The 20,855-nt window shown below is 32.2% G+C and overlaps 3 protein-coding genes, 1 non-coding gene and 1 pseudogene across 9 annotated transcripts; 1 reads left to right on the top strand and 4 right to left on the bottom strand.

Annotated features, from left to right (window-relative positions):
• Positions 1-320: 320 nt before the first annotated feature.
• LOC122004767 lies at positions 321-1,456 on the top strand (annotated as a pseudogene).
• Positions 1,457-2,016: 560 nt separating this feature from the next.
• Positions 2,017-2,090, bottom strand: TRNAT-AGU. The gene has a single exon. It is a non-coding gene; the product is annotated as a tRNA-Thr (tRNA).
• Positions 2,091-2,597: 507 nt separating this feature from the next.
• LOC122007329 (protease Do-like 10, mitochondrial) lies at positions 2,598-7,281 on the bottom strand. 3 transcript variants are annotated; one of them, XM_042563180.1, is made up of 6 exons: positions 6,914-7,280; positions 5,742-5,984; positions 5,055-5,234; positions 3,631-3,889; positions 3,347-3,473; positions 2,598-3,102 (listed from the first exon to the last, which is right to left on the bottom strand). In XM_042563180.1, exons 1-4 carry the CDS (start codon positions 7,239-7,241, stop codon positions 3,753-3,755), a joined length of 888 nt encoding a protein of 295 aa, XP_042419114.1. In that variant the 5' UTR covers positions 7,242-7,280; the 3' UTR covers positions 2,598-3,102; positions 3,347-3,473; positions 3,631-3,752. The 3 variants fall into 3 exon arrangements, with proteins under 3 accessions (XP_042419114.1, XP_042419115.1, XP_042419113.1); XM_042563181.1 differs by having other exon boundaries at positions 2,598-3,473; positions 5,050-5,234; positions 6,914-7,281; XM_042563179.1 differs by having other exon boundaries at positions 2,598-3,473.
• A 1,166-nt stretch (positions 7,282-8,447) lies between these two features.
• LOC122007327 (RHOMBOID-like protein 13) lies at positions 8,448-10,289 on the bottom strand. 4 transcript variants are annotated; one of them, XM_042563175.1, is made up of 3 exons: positions 10,107-10,289; positions 9,677-9,725; positions 8,448-9,578 (listed from the first exon to the last, which is right to left on the bottom strand). In XM_042563175.1, the coding sequence occupies exon 3, from the start codon at positions 9,400-9,402 to the stop codon at positions 8,590-8,592; it is 813 nt and encodes a 270-aa protein (XP_042419109.1). In that variant the 5' UTR covers positions 9,403-9,578; positions 9,677-9,725; positions 10,107-10,289; the 3' UTR covers positions 8,448-8,589. The 4 variants fall into 4 exon arrangements, with proteins under 4 accessions (XP_042419109.1, XP_042419111.1, XP_042419110.1 ...); XM_042563177.1 differs by having other exon boundaries at positions 8,448-9,507; XM_042563176.1 differs by lacking the exon at positions 9,677-9,725.
• Positions 10,290-19,383: 9,094 nt separating this feature from the next.
• Positions 19,384-20,167, bottom strand: LOC122004766. The gene is made up of 2 exons (XM_042559603.1): positions 19,762-20,167; positions 19,384-19,466 (listed from the first exon to the last, which is right to left on the bottom strand). The coding sequence occupies exons 1-2, from the start codon at positions 20,165-20,167 to the stop codon at positions 19,384-19,386; spliced, it is 489 nt and encodes a 162-aa protein (XP_042415537.1).
• Positions 20,168-20,855: the final 688 nt, after the last annotated feature.

Below are 20,855 nucleotides of genomic sequence, written 5' to 3'. Positions count from 1 at the left end.
CAAAAATATAATTATTTAATTTATTATTATTTTTAATTATCATTATTAAGTTTTATTTTAGTGAATAAATAAATGGATAAAATTTCTTAACTCAACCGTTAAGGCATTTTATTCTACTTCTTATTCTATTGACAAATTTTATTTTCATTATTTTCCTATTTAAATATATATATTTTCTTTAAAATGTCTTTAAATGTATTTAAAATAAAAATATCTATTTTGCCTTTTTAAATTACTATGTTTTATCATTTTAAAATTAATAAAATTTGTCACAATTTTTGTTCTTTAAACGATGTCTGGCGACTGGCTATGTGGGTCCGATGCTGTCCAGCGGCAAAATCGTGGAGGAGAAGTCGCCGTCGAGGTCTTCGAAATGGCGCGAGGAGGCGGGCGGTTTGTCGGTCGATGCGAGCGAAGTTGACTCCGATCGTGGGTTTCTGCCTCCGATCGACCTCCTCGGTACGTTCCCGTTCTCCCTTCTTTTTCCAAAATCGCGATTTAAGCAGCGCGTAGATTGGATTTTGCGTCTTCGTCGTTGTCGTTTGATTTTGATCGAGCAAGTCCGAGTGATCCTCCTTTGTCTGCAGTTTTTCTCCCCGATTTAGCGTGTTCGACGGCGAGGGATTCCGGATCTGGAGGGCAAGGGGTTCAAAAGCTCGAGATCGGCAACAGATTCTGAGCCGAAACCCTAGAACCAGGACTTGGATTTGGGGATGGATTTGAGGCGCTCCCGATAGGCGAGGCCGGTCTCCCCACAATTCACAGTTCATATTGGTCGATAGATCGGAGGTCGATCGCCGATGAGTCCTCCAGCCATCAACATAGTCCTACTGCTGCGTCGCCAAAGTCACAAAGGTGATCTATTTATACAACAGCGCCGACCAGGAGCTGGAGACTCTCGCCGCAGAATGCCTCGAAAAAGCCCCTGATTTCCATTACTGGTACTTCCACACCGTTGGCGTCAGGACCTTTGGCTTCTTAACGGCGGACGGCTACACTTACTTCGCGATCATTGATCGGGGTGTGGGGAGTTTGGTCGTCCTCACGCTCCTGGAGAGCATAAGGGAGAGACCTTCATGATGAATTGGTTTCAGTCATCAAGCATTTAGTCTCCTCGCTCGAATACACCGCACCTCATTCTTCCGAGGGGAATTACGCTTCGCCTTCGACGAACCAGCCTTTGCTCAAAGATGGTATGCTGATGATCGATATGCCAATGGAGCAAGCGAATTTGATGAGCTCAAGTAGGGAGATGATCGGGTACAAATTGTGGTGGAGACATGTGAAGCTTATTGTCTCTGTGGACATCATCTTTTGCTTGGTCTTGTTCTCGGTCTGGTTGGCAGTGTGCAATGGCTTTCAATGTGTTTCCAAGCTATGAGAAAGTGTATCGGTTTCGCGATTGGATAAGCGAAACCATTAGGGAATGATATAGGGGCATTTGCGTGCATTGGACAAGTTTTATGTGAAGAACAGGACTGCAAAGCTCAAAAGATAGATAGAGAGAGATGATCTTCTTCCATGTACATATATCATATACACACATCTTGTGAATCTTTTTGTATTCTTTGTTTGTCTCTGTAGTTTGTGTTTATTCTGCACTTTGAGACAAATTCAAGTTGTATTTTCATTCTGTATCAAAAAGTGCTTTTGTTGCAGAGAAATTGTGAATTTTATTCTATTTTTGTTTTTCAATTTAGTAGACGAAAGATATATAAGTCTTCTCGAAATAGACTTTGATAAAAAAAAAAAAACAGGATAAGATGATGTATATGAGGTGGCACCAACCAAAAAGTGATTTTAATTGAATGTTAGATGAATATAATTTTGTTTTTTATTATTATTTTTAGAACTAATCCGAAAATGCGAGTGCTTGATTGATTTGTTGAGGGTTTGTCGTTGCACGATTGGTTGATACGAGAACTAAATAATACAATAAATTATTTAAGCTGAATTGGGTATTCTAATTGTATACAAATATATTTATAAAAACAATAATTAAGCCACAAAAATAATTGCTTTCACTGAGAGTTGAACTCAGGACCTCCCGCTTACTAAACGGGTGCTCTAACCAACTGAGCTATGAAAGCATTTGATAAGAGCTTATATATTTGTTATTTACTTAGTAATAACCATTTAGTATTTCCTAAATTACATCAAACTCGAAATATATATATATATATATATATATATATATATATATATATATATATAATTATTATTGCAACGATTTGCAATATAAAAACTTACTTTGACATGTTATATTTTTAAAAATAAAATTTAACCTATAAGATTGTAACTTAATAATAAGCAAATATATTACTCAAAATTCAATAGCTAATTTTTATTTTATTGCAATTTAATTTACATGCTTCTTCAATTTTTGTTAGTTATTATAAAAAAATATTTTTTTTAAAAAAAACAGTTTTTCTGATTTAGCTTCAAAACATTAAAGAAATTTATGTCTTCTATGTTTAAAAATAATTGAGACAAATAAACAATAAAACAATTATTTGGATAATAATACCATCATTTAAAATAATCACAAAGGAATTTTACTCTGAGAATTGAATGCCAATTAGGAGAACAGAGGGAAAAAATTAAAACAAATTAAAATCAATTGCAAATAGGTATTAATTCGCCATCTAAACTAATTAAAACAGATTATTTAACGTCTACATATCAATAATAACAAATAATCTAAATATTAATCCTATTTTTAGACTTCCCTCAACCTAGTTTCTTTCCCTGCTAAGAAACATGCCCTTTTAAGGGAAAAGAATCTTTCAACTTCGAGGTTTGAATGGTTAATGCCTTCAAAATTCTAAAGAAGAGATGTACACAATGAAGTCAAGTTGAGGATGCGACTGCAGTTTCACCATTGCATGGTTTCTTGTTCGTCGACTAGAACACTCGACACAGCTGAAGGTATTCTGTGGCGCTTCAGAATTCTGGGTGTAGCAAGCCGCGCGTTGTTGTAGTTAAAAATGATGACTTTCTCTTCGTCTAAATAAACTTGCTCAGGTTCACCAGAATTTCTAAGTTTCTTTCCAGCATGTGGTTCATGATAGAGAAGAGAAAAATATCCATAGAATCAATGAACTAATCGCAAAATACATTTATTAGTATCAAGGGCCTTCCCTTAATGAATGAGTTATTAAATAAGAATTAACAATCAAAATTAATATCTTGAGTTACATTTTTTTTAATATTAAAAAATTCATAATTCCACTCTTCCATTAGAAGGTTAGCCACTTTTTTCAGGAATCATTAAATTTTAGGGTCTCGAACAACTAGAATAGCCATTTACACATAAAACTGCAATAGAAATTAGTAATGAACTTACTGGTTGAAGAGAAACATTGAACTGATGCTCTTTCCCATCTCTCAATACATGGAGAAGACTGTTTCCCCTGGTTTCTTCATAGACACAAGGTGATCGAAAGGTACTCTCTCTCTGTTTCAAAATGGTACTGCACAAAACACAATTCCATGGCTCACTGGAAGGATACAAATCACGCTACCCAACTACAAATAGCACAATCTATGCAGAGATTTTTTACGGCAGAACATTTGGATGATGAAGGAACATGTGATTTTTCAATGAGATAGGGGAGGGATTCAACCTACCACTTCCATCACTTGCAATGGCACTCCATCAAATTTAAGGATGATATCATCTTTCTTCAACATTGTTTGAGCATGTGATAGAGGATTGATTTTATTAACAAGAACACCGGTCATATCTTGCTTTATGCAGAAGTAACTCTGAAGATAACAATTTTCTGTAGGTTGGCATGACACTCCAAGAGAGCAAAATCCCACATATTCACCCTTCTCTTCCACTCTAGAAATGAAGTGTTTGATAATTGGAACAGGAATAATGTACCTATAAAAGACATACCAAGCAATGCTATAATCACTGAAGAGTGGCATATCCTTTCTACATGTGTGAGTATTCCATGATACAATATAAAAGTAATAGCACACAGACTGTTTGATTAGCCCTTATCAATTATAAATGTGGAAAAATGAAATTTACTATAATTTTTTAAAAACAAGAATAGAATGAAGAGCCTGAATAAATGCAATTTAGACTTGCCAATCTAAATTCCATTTCATAATGATATACTTTGGGGTACTTATGTTAGTGGACAAGTTACAATGTCTACTTTACCAATTTAGCATATCTAATAATGTCATCGGAGAAATAGAGCAACTTTGAAGTTTAAATATTCCTTGCAGCAGATAAATTGAAAGCTAAGTTATGTATAATAGTTCTCTTATCAGTATCAGAAATCTTCTTCTCCAGTCTCCTTTCTACTTCTTCAAGGGCTGTAAAGAAAAATTCTCCACCTCAATGGAATGAATTTATGCAAGTACATTAAGTCATCAATTTTTGCTAACAAGCTGAACAGATCTTAGAAGGTTCAATCCTTACTGCTTACAAAACATAGTGTATACTGCATAGTCACATACATAAGATAATGCATACACGAGTCGAGAACTTGAGATATGCACCATTTTCCCCCTTAATTCCCAGTGTTCCTACCATTCTCCACCGAAAAAAATTGCTTTGACACTTTCATCAGTGTGTGAAAAACATATGATATGCAAATAATTATGCTAAGGAATTAAATGCTTAGGAGAATGTAGAGTCTCGTGTAATCATTATTCCTTCTAAATTAGATGAGTTAACAATTTGAGTGGAAGGTAAAAGTGTAGAGGAAGATCAAAGAAAATATGTAATCAATTAGCCAATGCAATAAAAAGTTAACTAATTTGAATATTGCTAGTGATATAGCCTAATATAACTCATGTAGCCAATACCAATAGCAAGGACAAACACGTTAGATAGTGATGATGGTAAGGATGATCAAAAACATTGTCATCTCCGCATACATGCAGCAATGCGAGTTACGAACAAGAATGCATACCCGTAATAGTCTCCAACAATGTCAGATTATTTTCTATAAACTAAAAAATTGTGCCTGAAAAAAAATCTGAAATCAAGAAAAAAGGAGAAAACAAAAAACCAATATCACTCACCCCACCTGAAAGGTTCTGAAAAGCAACTCCAGCAACTTTGTCACCCATTATTGCTGGTCCTCCACTGTTTCCTGGGTTAATAGCTGCATCAATTTGTATGGCCATTAGCTGGGTAGCACCATGAACATATTGTGTTGGTTCTACTCTAGATACCACGCCTTTGGTAACAGAAATGTTGTCTCCACCTGCACTCGAAATGATGCTTTGAATTAGATGCAGGGTGAAAGGATAATAGCATTGTTTCAACAGTCATGGAACAAGGTCCTTGCATCAAAATATCACATTTAATTGAATGTTTAATATTTCATGTCCATTGTTCAATCTTCTTTGTCTTCTCAAAAAGTAGGAGCACAATCAACGGCACAGGGGAAGTTTAATATTTCAGGAGCAAAATTCGTTGCCACGAGATCCAAAGAAAGCCAAAAGAATAATGACCTTTACATAAATCTTCTTGTTCAACTGCTGTATTAGGACAATTTAATCAGCTAGTAAAACAAAAGAGAGATACTACAACAAAGTAATACAGACATTAACATACATAAGTATTTCTTAACTTGAGAAGCAACATAACATTTTTCTATTAGAAACTACAGAGGAGTAAATATAACAGGTGCAAGATTAAAAATAAGATGTTTATTAAGAAAAAAATTGGCAAGTGATCAAACTGCCCCTTCTGAAGTTAGCATACAGACCTTGAGGGTAACCAACAACAGCAACTTCTTGTATATAAGGAATGTCACTCAGCTGCAGAAAAATCATACCATCCCAAAATTCCTCATTTTCCACAGTGAGAAGAGCTAAATCATATTCATGACCGATAGCTTGAACTTCTGCCTTGTACTTGGTTGGTGAACCATGCTTTCTTACCAGTGCATATGTGTGATCAGCAACTACATGAGCATTAGTAACAATTTGCCGCCCAGGAATTGCAAATCCTGTAAGACATCAGACAGAACAAAGCGGTCATGGTGGTTTGTAAATGAAAACCAGTATATGCAGCTCAGCATATGCAAATGAATTTTCTAAAATACTTAAGTCAATGGAAAATTTTCATTAGCTGCTCCTAGAAGGTGTAGGTATAACCAGATTAGGCTGTAGTATCCTGACTATCAGGTGAAAGTATGTGCGGCACGTAACAATTTTTTTTTCAAAAAATTGCCATTTATTGAAATCAAATTGTAAAAAGTTTTTATTTTTTCTGGAAGTTTTTTTGCAAATTAAACTTTGATCAGGTTTTTAAGTATGAATTATTTAATCAACCATAATTTATATTAATAAAAGGTTGTCATCAAATTCCTCTACAAAGTCAAAACTTTTCAGTCCACCTAATGACCTAAACACCATTATGTTTTCTCTTCCACCACCCATTCACTGAATATTGGAAAATGTTTTCTTGTTGAATAAAAAAAAGGTTAAACAATGAGAATGTCCCTGGTCATTCAATTTACCTTAATTATCTTACTATCCAAACATGTACATGGAATCTCTTCTTGATAGTGTACTTACTAGGATTCCAACTAATAAACTTAACAAATTACTTCTCTTTGAAACCACCTTTCCTTGTCAATATTATATTGGCAAATCTTTAAAATTTGCTATTTAAACATTTGCATATGTCAAAGCTCAGATGCTTATTTTAAAATTAACAACTCTCATAGCATAAAATATACCGTCAATATTTATCATAAAAATTGGAAAATATCTTAATGGATTCAATGGAGAAATACAATTCATATAGCCAGCCCCAAGATAGTTACAATCCGGTGATGATAAATGATCATGACAAGCAAACGAGACAGGAATTTTGATGTGACTGAGCAAAATATGCAGCGAAAAAATGAAAAAGGGGAAATTTTGAACTCACCAGAACCGAAGATCTCCCTCTGCACCTTCCTCTGCCACGGCATGAAGAAATTGGGGCTGCTGGAAACAGTGAACACCTTCACGACCGAATGCTCACGAGCTGGATCGCCTTGTACGCGTCGGTGTGTCGGTATCCCACCGTATCTCCATCCTTTTCGGACGCAGTAGGATAATCCCCGCTGATGACACCATCGAAGGGGGCGGTGGTGCAGAAGGCAGCGGAGGAGGTGGGGATGAGCGGAAACGGGAGAAACGGATCGGAAGGAGCTCGGCGGAGGGGAGTGGAGGGGCGAAGGGGCGTCGGCGGAGGGAGGAGAGCATAGTGGCATCCAATCGGCTGTGATTCGTAGGACGAAGCAAAGGGATCGTTGAAACCCTTATCGGATCGGATCTTTTTCCTCGATGTGCGATAACGAATCATGTAGGACCTCAAAATCCGACAAATAGATACTTTGGGTAAATATGTGCGAGAATAAAATTAAAATATACAGTCAAATTTTATTATGAAAATTGCTATAAGTGTAAAGTAGAGAGAAATTTCTAATCACAATTTAAATTTTACATATAATCTTTATTTATAAAAAACTTTATTTCCACTCTCTGCATGTAAAGTTTTATTTATTTTAGGTATAAAAGGTCTAAAAATGAGTATAATTCATCTTAAATTCAGCACCTTATATTAGAATCAAGTATATTTCATATTTTTTTCCTATTTTAATATAATTTCTCTTAAATTTAGCACTAAAAAGAAAATCTAATATATTTTCTATCCAATTAAATATCATTTAAAGAAAATCTAGTATATTTTCTATCCAATGAATATCATTTAAAGAAAATCTAGTATATTCGAGTATATTTTCTATTAAAATTATCCTTCATATTTTTTAGGTATAAATAATCTAAAAATGAATATAATTTCTATAAAATTCAACATTTTAAATTAAAATCGAGTATATTTTCTATTAAATTGAGTACGACTTTTTTCCTATTTAATATAATTCCTCCTAAATTCAGTATCATTTAAAAAAAATCAATATATTTTTCATCCAATTGAGCATCATTAAAAAAAAAAAATCTAATATATTTTTCATCCATTTAAGAAGATTTATACTCATTTTTAGACTTTTTATACTTAAAATATCAGGGGCAATTAAATAAGTATATTAGACTAAGGAGTGAAAACAAAAAAATTTTCCAATGAGAAGTGCACGTAAAGTTGTGTTTGTCAATGGGGATGTATGCAAATTTTCCCTTGCTATAATAATATGGATGAATTTTTTTATTAAAATTAGAATAAAATGTTTTTAAAATAATAAAAATAAAAATCGTCAAACTAATATATACTAGTTCTAATTAAAACTAGTATACATAGATCTTCTACTCAGGAATGACCCGCTAAACATTCATCGGATTGTCCTCCGGCGAGAATGCCGGCGAGCTGGTTATCAGCGTCGTGCACGAGTAACCGGAAAGATATTTTACAAAGAGAACTATCCAATATATACACAACTCCGACATCGAATGACACGATCAGATGAACTTAACAAGTCTTTTGTTCGAAATTCACTAGCACTCCGATAAGACAATCACTTTTCCGCAAGAATATCAATGAAAACAACACTATACTAGTAGCAATTGCTATGTGACGATCAATCATCTTGTAGTGATATTGATGACTTACACGAGTTCTGCGCCTCTACTAGGTATTACATTCATTTGTAGCGTACGGCCATTACCCGAAGGAAAACCGAATGCGGGCAGCGAAGAATCGGCTATAGGTTCAATCTCAATGAATGAAAGATCAAGAGTCTCCGTTCGCTTTAAGCTCAGAGCCAACAGAAGTACGAGCCACCCGAACAATGAAACAGTCCAGTAATTGTTCATGCCATGAATCAACCCCCAGGCTATTGAGTAGCCGACGATAATACCTGACAAATGGCCTATGAAACTTGCCTGCGGCACAATTATGGACGTGAATATCAGCGATTCAAAGGGCGCAAAGCTGATCGGCAAAGAGAGAACTCCAAAGAGATTCAGACTTGAGGATGGCTGCTTCACTGCGAGGATAGTCATCCACCCGAATACCACACATGAATAACCGACGGCTGTCACTCTTCGGAAATGATCCAACTTGAATTTCTGAATCAGGAGATGGTAAGTCCACAGAACCAGCAATCCCGACACGAGTATCAGAACGAGAGTGTACCGGAGATAGAACCCGATCCCAAGTCCCAAATGGCCTAACTGCTCTACCACTCCAAGGCTCCAAAGTGCACTCATGTTGAAAACCAAATGCACCACACTGATGTGGGAGAATGCAGAGGTAAAAATCCTCCAATACTGCCCTTCGATCGCTGTTTCATAGCTCAATCCCACGTTCGCGTATCCAATGTTCTTCTTCTGAATGTAGAACCAAATCGCGGAGCACAGAGTGATGATACAGCTAGTCGCGGGTTTCTCCAATATTTCGAATATCAGCGGCTTTCCCATCCCTCTGTATCAGCAACTCGAAGATATATGATGAACAAGGGCTTGGAGAAAAGAATCCCCAATAACTCAGAATCTATATCACAATTCTCCTTCTGCACCTTTCTTCTGCCAAGGAACAATAAAACAGTGTTCGACCAATCAAATAGTTGATTCCATGTGTTGAAGAAATTCAGTGCCTGATAAGGAAGAAAGAACAAATTTTGATATTACAATTCAAAGATATATGAACAAGGGCTTGGAGAAAAGAATCTATATCACAATTCTCCTTCTGCACCTTTTTTCTGCCAAGGAACAAAAAACAGTGTTCAACCAGAATCCGGTGCCTGATAAGGAAGAAAGAACAGAATTTGATATTAATCGAAGGATCACACAAAGCCAAATATCATCTACCAATCCAAGAATCTCTCAAAAAAGTTGCATCAAAATGAGATATTCAACACCGCAATCAGTAGCGTAGCGAGCATTCAATAGGGGAATCGCAATCACAACAACAGCAAAAGACAAGCAAGATCGAAATCTAGGGTTTTGTATTAGTGAGGAAAAAGAGAAGAAGCTCGGAGCGGCTTTTGGCGACCACGATTCGCTCGCCAGATCTGAGCTTCTGCTCGATGGCTCTCGAATCCTCTCTACTTTACGCGACTGTGAAAGTGAACCAATCCATCTACTATACAGGAAAAGAAACAGCAGAGAGGCAAAGATCGTACCTTTCCGCAGCAGGGAAGCGCGAAGGGGTTGAATCGAAGCAGCCCTTTCTCTCTCGAACACTCTTCTATCTCGCCCGCTTCTCCCCTCTTCGATCCGATTTCTATTCTGTCTCCGTTTTGATCGGTTCGGGCACATCTGGCAGAATTCTAGGGTTCGTGACGCGTGTGGGAATTATCTAGACAAACCATTTATTAAAATGAAGAAATTTTACCATTTATAATGAAAAATAGGAGGTTTTACCATTTATTAATTCGTTCTCCATTAGTGTAACTGTAAATTCCCAAAAAGTAAACTAAAAGTTTATTTGATTTAATTTAATTTGTAAATGTTACAAAAACTAAGTGAAATAGCATAAATTTTTTATTAAAAATAGATTAAATAAAATAATATAATGAGAAGATATATTTAAAATAGATAATATATAAAATAGATTCTTCTAATATTATTCCATTGTTTTATCTAACTTTGTATTAGTAACTTTTTATACCATTCATTTAGTAAAATTATTTATTTATGATAAATAATAAATTATTTATTTATCAATCAGTTGACAATATCAAACACTCTCAAAGGATCATCTGAATATTTGTCCAATGAAATGAGAAATAGTGATGTTAAAAGACACAAATCCGCAAATTACCCTGAGTTAGAAAAAGCTTTGTATGATTGATTTCTTTAAAAATGTGAATATGAACAATCTTAGCTGTGAGTATCATTCCAACAAGAATGCTTGGATGATGAACTTGCTTTTTCAAGAATATGTTGGTTGGCTTGATACAATGTTCACCTTAAACAACTACTTACTATAACATGAGCAAAATATATCAGAATTTGTGAACACACTATAAAAAATTAAGGATGGTGTTCATTTTGATTTAGGTGGAAAGAAAAAACAATCAACTATAGATAATTTTTTAAGAAGAAATGACTTCTTATATGAGTATTGTCGATTAGATAATTTTTTAAGAAGAAATGACTTCTTGTATGAGTATTGTCGATTGATTAAAAGGTTTTGGTATATATAGATATATGGAATTGAATAATTATTAATTTATATTTTCATTAAGTCCTTAACGATTTAAATATATTTATTACTTAATGTATTTAACGAGATTATTACTTTAGTCCATTAGCTTAAGTAGGGATCCAAAGAAATTATTATATAAACAAGATTATTACTTTATCAAATATTCATTTACCGAAATTTAACTGTACATTTACATCTTTTAATTTATATCTTTCAACTACAATTCTGATTAATTTTTACCGTGCCAATTGATAAATTTTTACTCTTGCTACATCACTAACCTTCACTAGTGACTTTTTTTTAATAACTTATATGTATCTTGACACTATATCAATCAAACAATATGCATTTAAGATGTGACATTATTTATACGTAAAAATAAATGTTAACGAATGCAAAATATTAAAGCTACTGGACCATAAATTAATTGTGTGAAATTATAAATATTGAACAAATGAAAAACCACACAATTTGGAGTTAGTTCAACTTGGAGAACAACTACATTAGATTTAGAAGACAGTAGAAATAATGACTATTGTTTTCCCAACACAAGAAGAAACTTATATTGTGTCGATAAACAGATTGATGAAAGAAATCTCTCTATTGAAAGGTGAATTGACGGATGGGCAATCAGTTTTTTTCCCTATTGGATCTTGTCGAGAGGTCAATGTGAATTCATACTAACAAATTCACCAAGGTTCCTTAGAACTGACCTGGCAAAAATAAGTAAATCAAAAATTGAATTTGTAATAAAATAATAGTTAATAACCAATATAACAATGGAAATTAGAAAAGTTTTAAGTTTGAAATTGCCAAGTTTTTAGCTTCCTCAGCAGAATAAAATTTACTAAAACTTTGACAACGAAACTTATATGCGGTATATGTATATTGTATATATCATACCGAAATATATCTAGAGATTTTTATTATACCAAATTTTTCGGTACGATATACAATATACAATTTAAATTTTGATATGTCTTACTGAATCACTCCTAAAAAAAATATGTCAAAAACAAACATAATGTTAGCCATGGATATGCAATTTCTGATTTTGGCATCTGATAACCATATTCAGATTTCTATTTGTATCTTCTAAATGAATCAAATACATGAGTATAATTCTAAATATTTGTATTATCAAAGCTATTTAACTATAATAGTTTCTTTCTAACAAGCATCTTTGACAACCTTAAATTCATATGATTTTACAACTGTATCTGTCTTTTTGACCCATTAGCCATCAAATAATTGCATTGATGGATCAAGTGTGCATAGGATTGTTACGCTGGGGTTAATAACGCTCGTGACTTTCAAGTTTATTTAAAAACTTTCGAGAGATACGCAGCGAAATTCGGAGCCTGTGACGACTCCTACTCCAAGACCCGCACATGAGAGTGCTTTCAATAGGCAATCCACTAGTAATTCAAAGAAAGATTACAAATATTATGTATAAAAACTACAATTTTAAAACTATAAATAAAACTATATTGACAACCTGTAAATATCTAAAGTCGCGAGCCTTCAGTTGTCGAAGTAGCGTTTTGGCGTTGTGGAGGCGTTTTCTAAGCAGTGCGCAAGAACGGAAGATGCTTGGAATATTGTACTTGAGGTGTTGGTCGAATCCTCCTTTTATAACTCATTTCGGGCGCCTGGAACCTCCCCCGGGCGCCTTCACAAGGCTGACGTGGCGTGTTATCATCAAAACTTGATCTGCAAAAATCATCCATCTTCGGGCAGCCAGACTGTGACATAGGTCCACCAATTATCTTGCTCTAGTTCACTGCGAAGATTGACATTTGGTCGTCCAAGAGCTTGGCCAGGCACCCTACTCCGGGTGAAGGCATTCAAGGCGTCCGGACTCCGAGCGCCCGGACCATCATTTTCTGCCAACTTCTTTTTCTACAAAACAAGGTCAGCCCATACAAATAATAATTAAAGAATGACAAGTTTTGACAGCCTTCGGACCGTTCGGTCCTGACTTTAAGTTTCGTTGAAACTCTAGGTTAGACCGACACATACTGTTTCCTCTTAGGACAAATTACCTTTTGCCAAATCGATCCTTCAGACCGTCTAGACTTCTACTTAGCATCCGAGGCTTCAGGACTTTTCCGCTAGACTTCTGATCTCCGACCAGTCTAGTCTTTCGCCTGGTGTCTGCGACTCCCAGGACTTCTATCTAGAATCCACGACCCTAGGATTTCGCTTGACATCCTCGACCTGCCAAGACTTTGCCCAGTCCCTCATATCAGGATTTCATTGCCTAACCGCAACTAAGATTTTCCTTTGCCTAATATCACTAAGACTTTTCTGCACACTTAGTTCAACTTGTTAGATCAAAACAGCTTAAGTTTGAACCATTTGTCATATTCAAAACTTAGCTTTAATCGTCTGGTGTTTTCTGTACCAACAATCTTTTCCTTTTTTATTATGACAATACAATTCAAAGTTAAATTAAAATAAGTAAAAACAAGTAAAGCTAAGTATGTATTCTTATAAGTAGATAGAAACTTTTTCAAAAGCTAACTTTCAAAGTTTTTGAAATAGAACTAAGAATTCTTTAAAGAGTTCAAAATTTTCTCCTAAAACATTGCATTTTATTAACTTTTTTTTTAATAAAAACTTAGCTTTATTTTTAGATTTGAAAAAACTTTGTTAAGTACTTAGCTTTAAAAAGTTTTTGACGAAAATTAATTTAAGTACTTATTTTTTTTATAAAAAAAACTCAGTTAAGTACTTAGTTTTAAAATGATTTATAAAAACTTAGCTTAGTTAAGTACTTTAGCTTTAACTTTCAAAGTTTTTGAAATAGAACTTAGAATTCTTTAAAGAGTTCAAAATTTTCTCCTAAAACATTGCATTTTATTAGCTTTTTTTTAATAAAAACTTAGCTTTATTTTTAGATTTGAAAAAACTTTGTTAAGTACTTAGCTTTAAAAAGTTTTTGATGAAAATTAATTTAAGTACTTACTTTTTTTATAAAAAAACTCAGTTAAGTACTTAGTTTTAAAATGATTTATAAAAACTTAGCTTAGTTAAGTAATTTAACTTTAACAAGATTTATAAAAACTTAACTGAGTTAAGTACTTAGCTTTAAAAATATTTTTATAAAAGCTTAACTTAGTTAAGTACTTAACTTTAAAAAAAATTATAAAGCTTAAACTTAATAAAAGCTTAATTAGTTAAGTACCTAGTTTTGAAAAGATTTTTATAAAAGCTTAACTTAGTTAAGTACTTAAATTTAAAAAGATTTTTATAAAAGCTTAACTTAATTAAGTACTTAGCCTTAGTTTAAGTAAACATTTAAAACTTAAACACTCAACTTCTATTACTCACTCTGTGTCACATATCAAAAAGAATTTCAGAAAAAAAAAAAGAGAAAAAAATTTAATCTCCCACTTAATGCTTTGCAAAAGTCTAAGTGAATACTTTTAAGTTTGAGGGAGAAGTTCCTGATTCTTATTCTAGAGTCTAAGCATGTAAATTTCAAAGTAAAAATAAATAGAAAATTTTTTAAAACGTTCATCTACTTTTCTTAGAATAAATGTTTAACATTTAGCTACTAGTTGTTTACCATAAGGTAGTAGTGTTCACTTGGTTAGTCAAGTTAAATATGTGATCCAGTTAGTTTTGAATAAGAAAGATGACTCAACTTAATCAATTTGAATTAGTATTTATAGCCCAGACTTATGTTGATGTATAGACATAAGCATTCTGAAGTCCATGCAATACCTTATGTATCTCACACCATTCTAAGTATTTTTTTCATTTACAAGCAAAGTATTCCTAGTGTGCTTGTGAGATGCTCTGGTTGAAACATATGAGTACATACTTTCTAAGGGGAAAAATCTAAGCTAAGTCCAATTTTTGAAAGCACTAGTGAAATTAGGAGTTTTGAAAAAAAAAAAACAATTTTATCCTTAAATTTAAAAATCAATTTTGAAGAAGTAATTTTAAAAAATCATAACTTTTTAAATTATGGATCTCGACGACCACCATCACCCGACTTTTATAAATTATTCATAAAAAAAAACAAAATATTTTTTTCTAATTTTATGATAACTTGCCAAAAGATTTCCGAGCACTTCTTCTAGACTAAGTTCAGACAGGACTCGAGTCAAATAAAACCTTATTTGGTGAAGTAATGAGGTCAAGCAAATTTAAAATGAATTAAGTTATTGAAATGATTATGGCTTGATTTTTTTTTATAAGTTTGAGTTTGGTTAGAGTTTAGTTTGATATTTATTATATTATCAAGTTGTCAATTCAAACTTATTTATTTAAATTGTTTATAATTAAAAAATTTTTTGTTAGTTATTGGTTTTGATAACATTGATTTATTTTTTTATTTTAAAAATTACTTTTATTTATTTAACACGTTGATAAGAGTTTTATTGTTCATGAACGTTATTCACAAATATTATTTACGAATGTTAACGAATTGAACACATATATGTTCAGACTTTTGTTTAGTTTAATGAATTATCTATTTAATTGATCTTATATGTATTTAACAAATATAAATAAGTTTTGCCAAATCAAATACCAAACTTATTAATAAACATTTGTTTCATTTTAAGTCCAAAATTCAGCTACAGCCATGTTTTTAACCAACATAATTCCATGTTTAACTAAGCAATACTGTTAAATGCACTTTTAATGGCTCTTCGATTTCGTTTGTGAATAACCATACACATAATGGATTGATAGATCATCATTCATCATAACTTGGACTATATTCACCTATGAACCATCGGAGCCTGTTTGTTTCGGATCAGAGCCTTGAACAGGTGATGTGCCATTGATACATCAGCCACACATGCAACAGCTGAAGCTAGTCGAACAAAAGCAGCTTTACAACTACTAGACCTTGATTAGTGAACAAAAGCCTTAAAAATCTTGATATATTGAAACATGGATATCAAGTGAACCAGAGCAAACACGTCAACATCAAATTTGATAATTTATTTTTGAACTAAAAATAATTCTTTTATAATAAAATCAAAGTAAAATAATTCTTCAAAAAGGTAAACAATTCTAATTTCCAATATCAATTCTCCATGGACGTTGCAAATGAAATACTTCTGCTTTTTATGACAACATGGAAAATTCCAAAAGCAAACAGGTATTTCCAGCCAGTTTCCTTCAACTTGTTGGATTTGTATAACAATGTTGTTTCAAGCCTCTCAAGAACGTTGATGGTATTGATATCTTCTAAGAGAACTTTGTCACAGCATATTTCTCTCCCAGCCAACAATATAAGACGTTGTTTTAAAAAATCCTCCTATCAAATGGTCGGTTACATTAAATTAATCGGCTGAATTTAAAAATTCAGTTAGATTAATTTATCTATTTTTAATATCAATTAATTTAAATAGTTTAATTTGATTTTAATTTTAAAAAGCTAAATTTAATTAAACCGATTGAATCAAAATTAAAACTGACTGTTAATATAGTAGTTAATTGCTATAGCAATCCATTGATGAAAATAAAAACTCAACAAATTGAATGGAATGTTTTTTAATCGTTGGATAATTTTTATCCATCAACGGTTAGAATTAAAAAATTAAACATAATATTTAATAATTGATTATTGAGTTCGACTATAATTAATTATTGAGTAAATTAATTATTTTAATTTTTGATTGAATGAATTGAAATTTTGTCGCTTCAGTTTGTTAAATTTTTATTGAAAAATTTTATTAGATCGATTTTTTTATTTGTGCATTTTTAGTTTTAAACCGTTCTGATTATTAACAAATTATTCACTCCCATATATAGCCACTAAAAAATCTTCATTTTTACAAGATAATCTCTCGTATATATAATTTTGTAACAATTAAAAATATCTTAGTTTGTTCATGTATGCCACACAACCATAAAAATTTAAACAATAAAAAAAGTTATAAATATTTTTGGTAGCAATTCTCGATGGGCTTTGCGAAATAAACTACCCTTCTACTCTTTTCTAACAATATGCAACGTTTCAAAATAAAACAGATATTTCAAGCAGGCCTCCTTCAACTTGTTAGACTTATATAATCATGTTATTTCAAATCTCTCAAGAACATTGGTGGTATTTATATCTTACAAGAGAACTTCTTTACAACATCTTTGAAATCTTTCATGTCATATTTTTCTCCAGCATCCAACAATGTAAGACTATGTTTCAAAAAAAATCCACTTATTTAATGGTCTCATACGTAGTTAGATATGAAAAAAAAAGTCAGTGTAATTGACAGAACCGACTGAATTTAAAATTTTAATTTAATTAATTTAGAAATGTAATTATTTATTTTAAAAATAATAAAATAAATAATGGTTAATTTAAGTAATTCAATTTTGTTTTAGTTTTAAAGTCTGAATTCGGTTAAATCAATTAAATAAAAAATATTAGTCGACTCAAAATAAAAGTTTATTGTGGTAGCATAATGTTAAACAAAATGTTTAATAATTGATACGTATGATGGAAAATTTTTAGTTATTTTCATTTTTAATATTAAAGTTCAGTCGATTCAGTTAGTCAACTAAAATAATGTGTTCAATTTTAATTTAAATAGTTTGATCCATCAAATTATTAATCAATTGCTGACCTATAACTTGTAAGTCACTAAAAATGTTTATTTGTCGAAGATCATCTCCTATGTACAAGTTTTTAACAACTAAAAAAATCTTTGTTCGTCTGTAATTGAAGGTGTTTCACACAACAATCATAAAAGCTTTAAAATTGTAAAAAGAAAAAAAATCTAAGATTTTCTATAGAAATTTGAATTCCTTCTTCTCTCTTTTACAATATGCAACAAAATCACTTGTTGGACCAAAATGCTGTTAGTATTGACATCTTCTAAGTGTAACAGCCATCCAATAAATTAAATTAGCCGATGTGATCGAAATTAAAAGTTTAATTTGATTAACTTTTTTTTTTAAATATCGGTTAATTTGATTTAAATTTTCAAAAGACAGAATTAGTTTAAAGAAAATAAAAATCCACTACTAATGTAACATCAATTGATGATTTTCATCAATTAACTACTAGATTTAAAAAACTGAAAACACGTTTAACAATTGATTATTAGACTCGTGATGGTTAATCGATCGAACATCATCAATTGATTGATGATGGGAAAGATTAATTATTTTAATTTTCAATTGAATTAATAGATATTTTATTTATTCGATTTATTTTTTTAAAGTTTGGTCGAGTTTGAAAAAAAATTATATATAAATTAAGATCTGTAATTCTCATTTCATCAAAACTCGAGTTTTTATATTTCATTATAAAATTTTAATTTCATTTTCATCAACCAAACATAAAATTTAAGAATGAATCTATCCCCTAATTCATAAACTCCTAAATTAAAGTCATTTTAATTTAAACAATTACCCACCCCTATATATATAAATTTATAAACCATAAAAAAATGCTTATTTGTATGTATTTGTAACAATGAATTATGTGGCACAATAATCAAAAAAGTTTTAATTTGGTTTATAAAATCATACAGAGAACTTCTTCACAGTCGTGTGTTTGAGATGCTTTATATTTAAATCTAATTATCCGATCGAATCGAATTTAAAAGTTGAGTTCAATTAAATCAAAATTTAAATTTATTATTTAAAATATCGGCTAATTTAATTTGGTTTCAATTTTAAAAGCCTAAATTAGTTTAAACCGATTAAACTGAAAAGAAAATAAACTACTAATATAACAAGCAATTGATAATTTTCATATCAATAACTAGATTTAAAAAATAAAAACATGTTTAAGGAACATCAATTAATAGATGATGGGAAAAAATCAATTACTTCAATTTTTGACTAAATTAATAAAAACTTTATCATAAACATTCTGATATTAATATTTTCTAAAAATAAATTATCTAATTTATCATTTTTTTATTTTTAATAATCATCTAAATTAAATTTGAATATATGTTTAATATAGTATATATTTTATAAATTTATTAGTTATATTTTAAAAATGAAAATACTTTATTGAATTAGAACATTGATATTTATCCATTTTTAATGGAGAATAAATAAATTGTTGAATTAAGATTATATTTTTAGTATATATATATTATATTCTACAATTAAGATCTGTAATTTAAAAACTTGGTTATAATCTTGAAATGCTTCAATCGTGTAATTTTAGGATCAAAATACATGTTGAAACAAACAAACTTTTCATTTTCTACTGAAGATTTGAAACATGAAAAATGCTGATAAATGATGGAGAAAAAAAAAGTTCAATCTTGGCACAATTTGATAATGCATGCTACAGCTTCCGCCCAATACTTGATCCTAGCTTTCACTTCCTCTGGATTATCTCCTGTTCATCAAAACCAACAAACTTCGATTCAGATTTCAGTTTGAGAAAGATCAACAGATTCAAGAAGATAAAGTTCAAATTGTACAATGTGAAAAATCATTAAAGTTGGAATTTTTACTGCATTTCCGATTCAATTCAGAGCCGGAAAAGATTAATCAGAATTCGAATTTGGGGGATTTTCACCCGATTTCAAGATCAAGAGGAAAAAAGCGAGATCGGAAAGTCGCCGAGTTATGCATAAATCGACCGAGAACCCTAGATCGCAGGCGGAGAAGCAAAGGCAGGAGCAACCTACCGGGGGTGATGAACTTCCAATCGGCGACGAGAGGCGAGGCCTCAGGCGATTCGTCATTATTCCGATCCTCCCGCCGCGACGACGAAGCCGCCGGCTGAGCCCTAGGGTAGCAGAGCTCCAGCGCCGGGAGCGTGCTTCTCAGCTCCGGGATGTCGTCGTAGCGGAACTCGAACCCTAGATCGACACATCCCTTGAGATCCTCGAGGTCATCGGACGTCAGGCTCGTCGTCCGCCCCAACCTTCCGTTGCCGCCGCCTCCGACGTAGCCCTCGAGTATCACCTCGCTGTTCTTCCTCGACAGCGGCCTCTCCTCTGCAGCGCCGCCTCGATGGACTCGTCCCAGCTTCTCCTCGGCCCTCTCCTCCGCCTCCATGGGCACTTCCCCGGCCGTCGCCGTCGTCTCCATCGAAGGAAAGGGTTTGTGAAATCCCAAGCGTCTTTCTCAGCCCGCCATAAACCTGGGCATTTATAGGGCTTCTCTCCGTCGATCCGTGGGCCATACATGGCATCTCACGTGGCATAGCTAATTATTTAGCTGGCAATGGTCAAATATTTTTTTTTAGGAAAAATAATATAACTTTCCATAAAATAATATTTTATTGCTCTGTTTTTATCTTCTTCCTAATTTTAATCTCGAAATAAAAATAGAAAAAAATCTAAATTCCAAATTAAGGAGTGCAAATAAATAGAAAACTAATAATTTGTAACATAAAATATCCTATTTAAAAAATACATGAAGAAAAAAAATTATTTTTCAAACGAGCGAAGATGTTTGCCCAAGGAACAAACGGTTGGCCGGCCCATTAGGCCGACCCATTAAGAAATTGAAGCATTTAACCACATTAGTCCCAGTAATTACAAGTTTTAGCAGTGGCCTACCTATTAGCATACAAAATTTTTATTACTAAAATTTATCGGAAAAAAACTAAAATTTAAACATGATAATATTATAGGAAAATATGTAAGTAATCAACTTTTAGTTTTTTTTTAAAATTTAATAAAATTTTTACTATACAACATTAGGTATAATAAATTTTAGGTGTGGCCTCGCATAATTAAGAATGACTTTAACGAATTTTTGACGGCTTTTGATA

Source organism: Zingiber officinale, chromosome 7B (genome assembly GCF_018446385.1).
Source record: "Zingiber officinale cultivar Zhangliang chromosome 7B, Zo_v1.1, whole genome shotgun sequence".
Classification (NCBI taxonomy): domain Eukaryota; kingdom Viridiplantae; phylum Streptophyta; class Magnoliopsida; order Zingiberales; family Zingiberaceae; genus Zingiber; species Zingiber officinale.
The sequence above is the reverse complement of the archived record's forward strand: the minus strand, read 5'-3'. Positions and strand labels throughout refer to the sequence as shown.

What these genes read in the sequence shown, in the direction of transcription:
- LOC122007329 (XM_042563179.1), bottom strand. Translation starts at nt 7,241, where the DNA reads ATGCCACTATGCTCTCCTCCCTCCGCCGACGCCCCTTCGCCCCTCCAC. An exon ending in TGTTGTTGGTTACCCTCAAG is followed by an intron (nt 5,235 to 5,741) that starts GTCTGTATGCTA and finishes TTTCGAGTGCAG; the next exon opens with GTGGAGACAACATTTCTGTT. An exon ending in TGCTTTTCAGAACCTTTCAG is followed by an intron (nt 3,890 to 5,054) that starts GTGGGGTGAGTG and finishes TGTCTTTTATAG; the next exon opens with GTACATTATTCCTGTTCCAA.
- LOC122007327 (XM_042563175.1), bottom strand. Translation starts at nt 9,402, where the DNA reads ATGGGAAAGCCGCTGATATTCGAAATATTGGAGAAACCCGCGACTAGC.
- LOC122004766 (XM_042559603.1), bottom strand. Translation starts at nt 20,167, where the DNA reads ATGGAGACGACGGCGACGGCCGGGGAAGTGCCCATGGAGGCGGAGGAG. An exon ending in TTGGAAGTTCATCACCCCCG is followed by an intron (nt 19,467 to 19,761) that starts GTAGGTTGCTCC and finishes TTTGATGAACAG; the next exon opens with GAGATAATCCAGAGGAAGTG.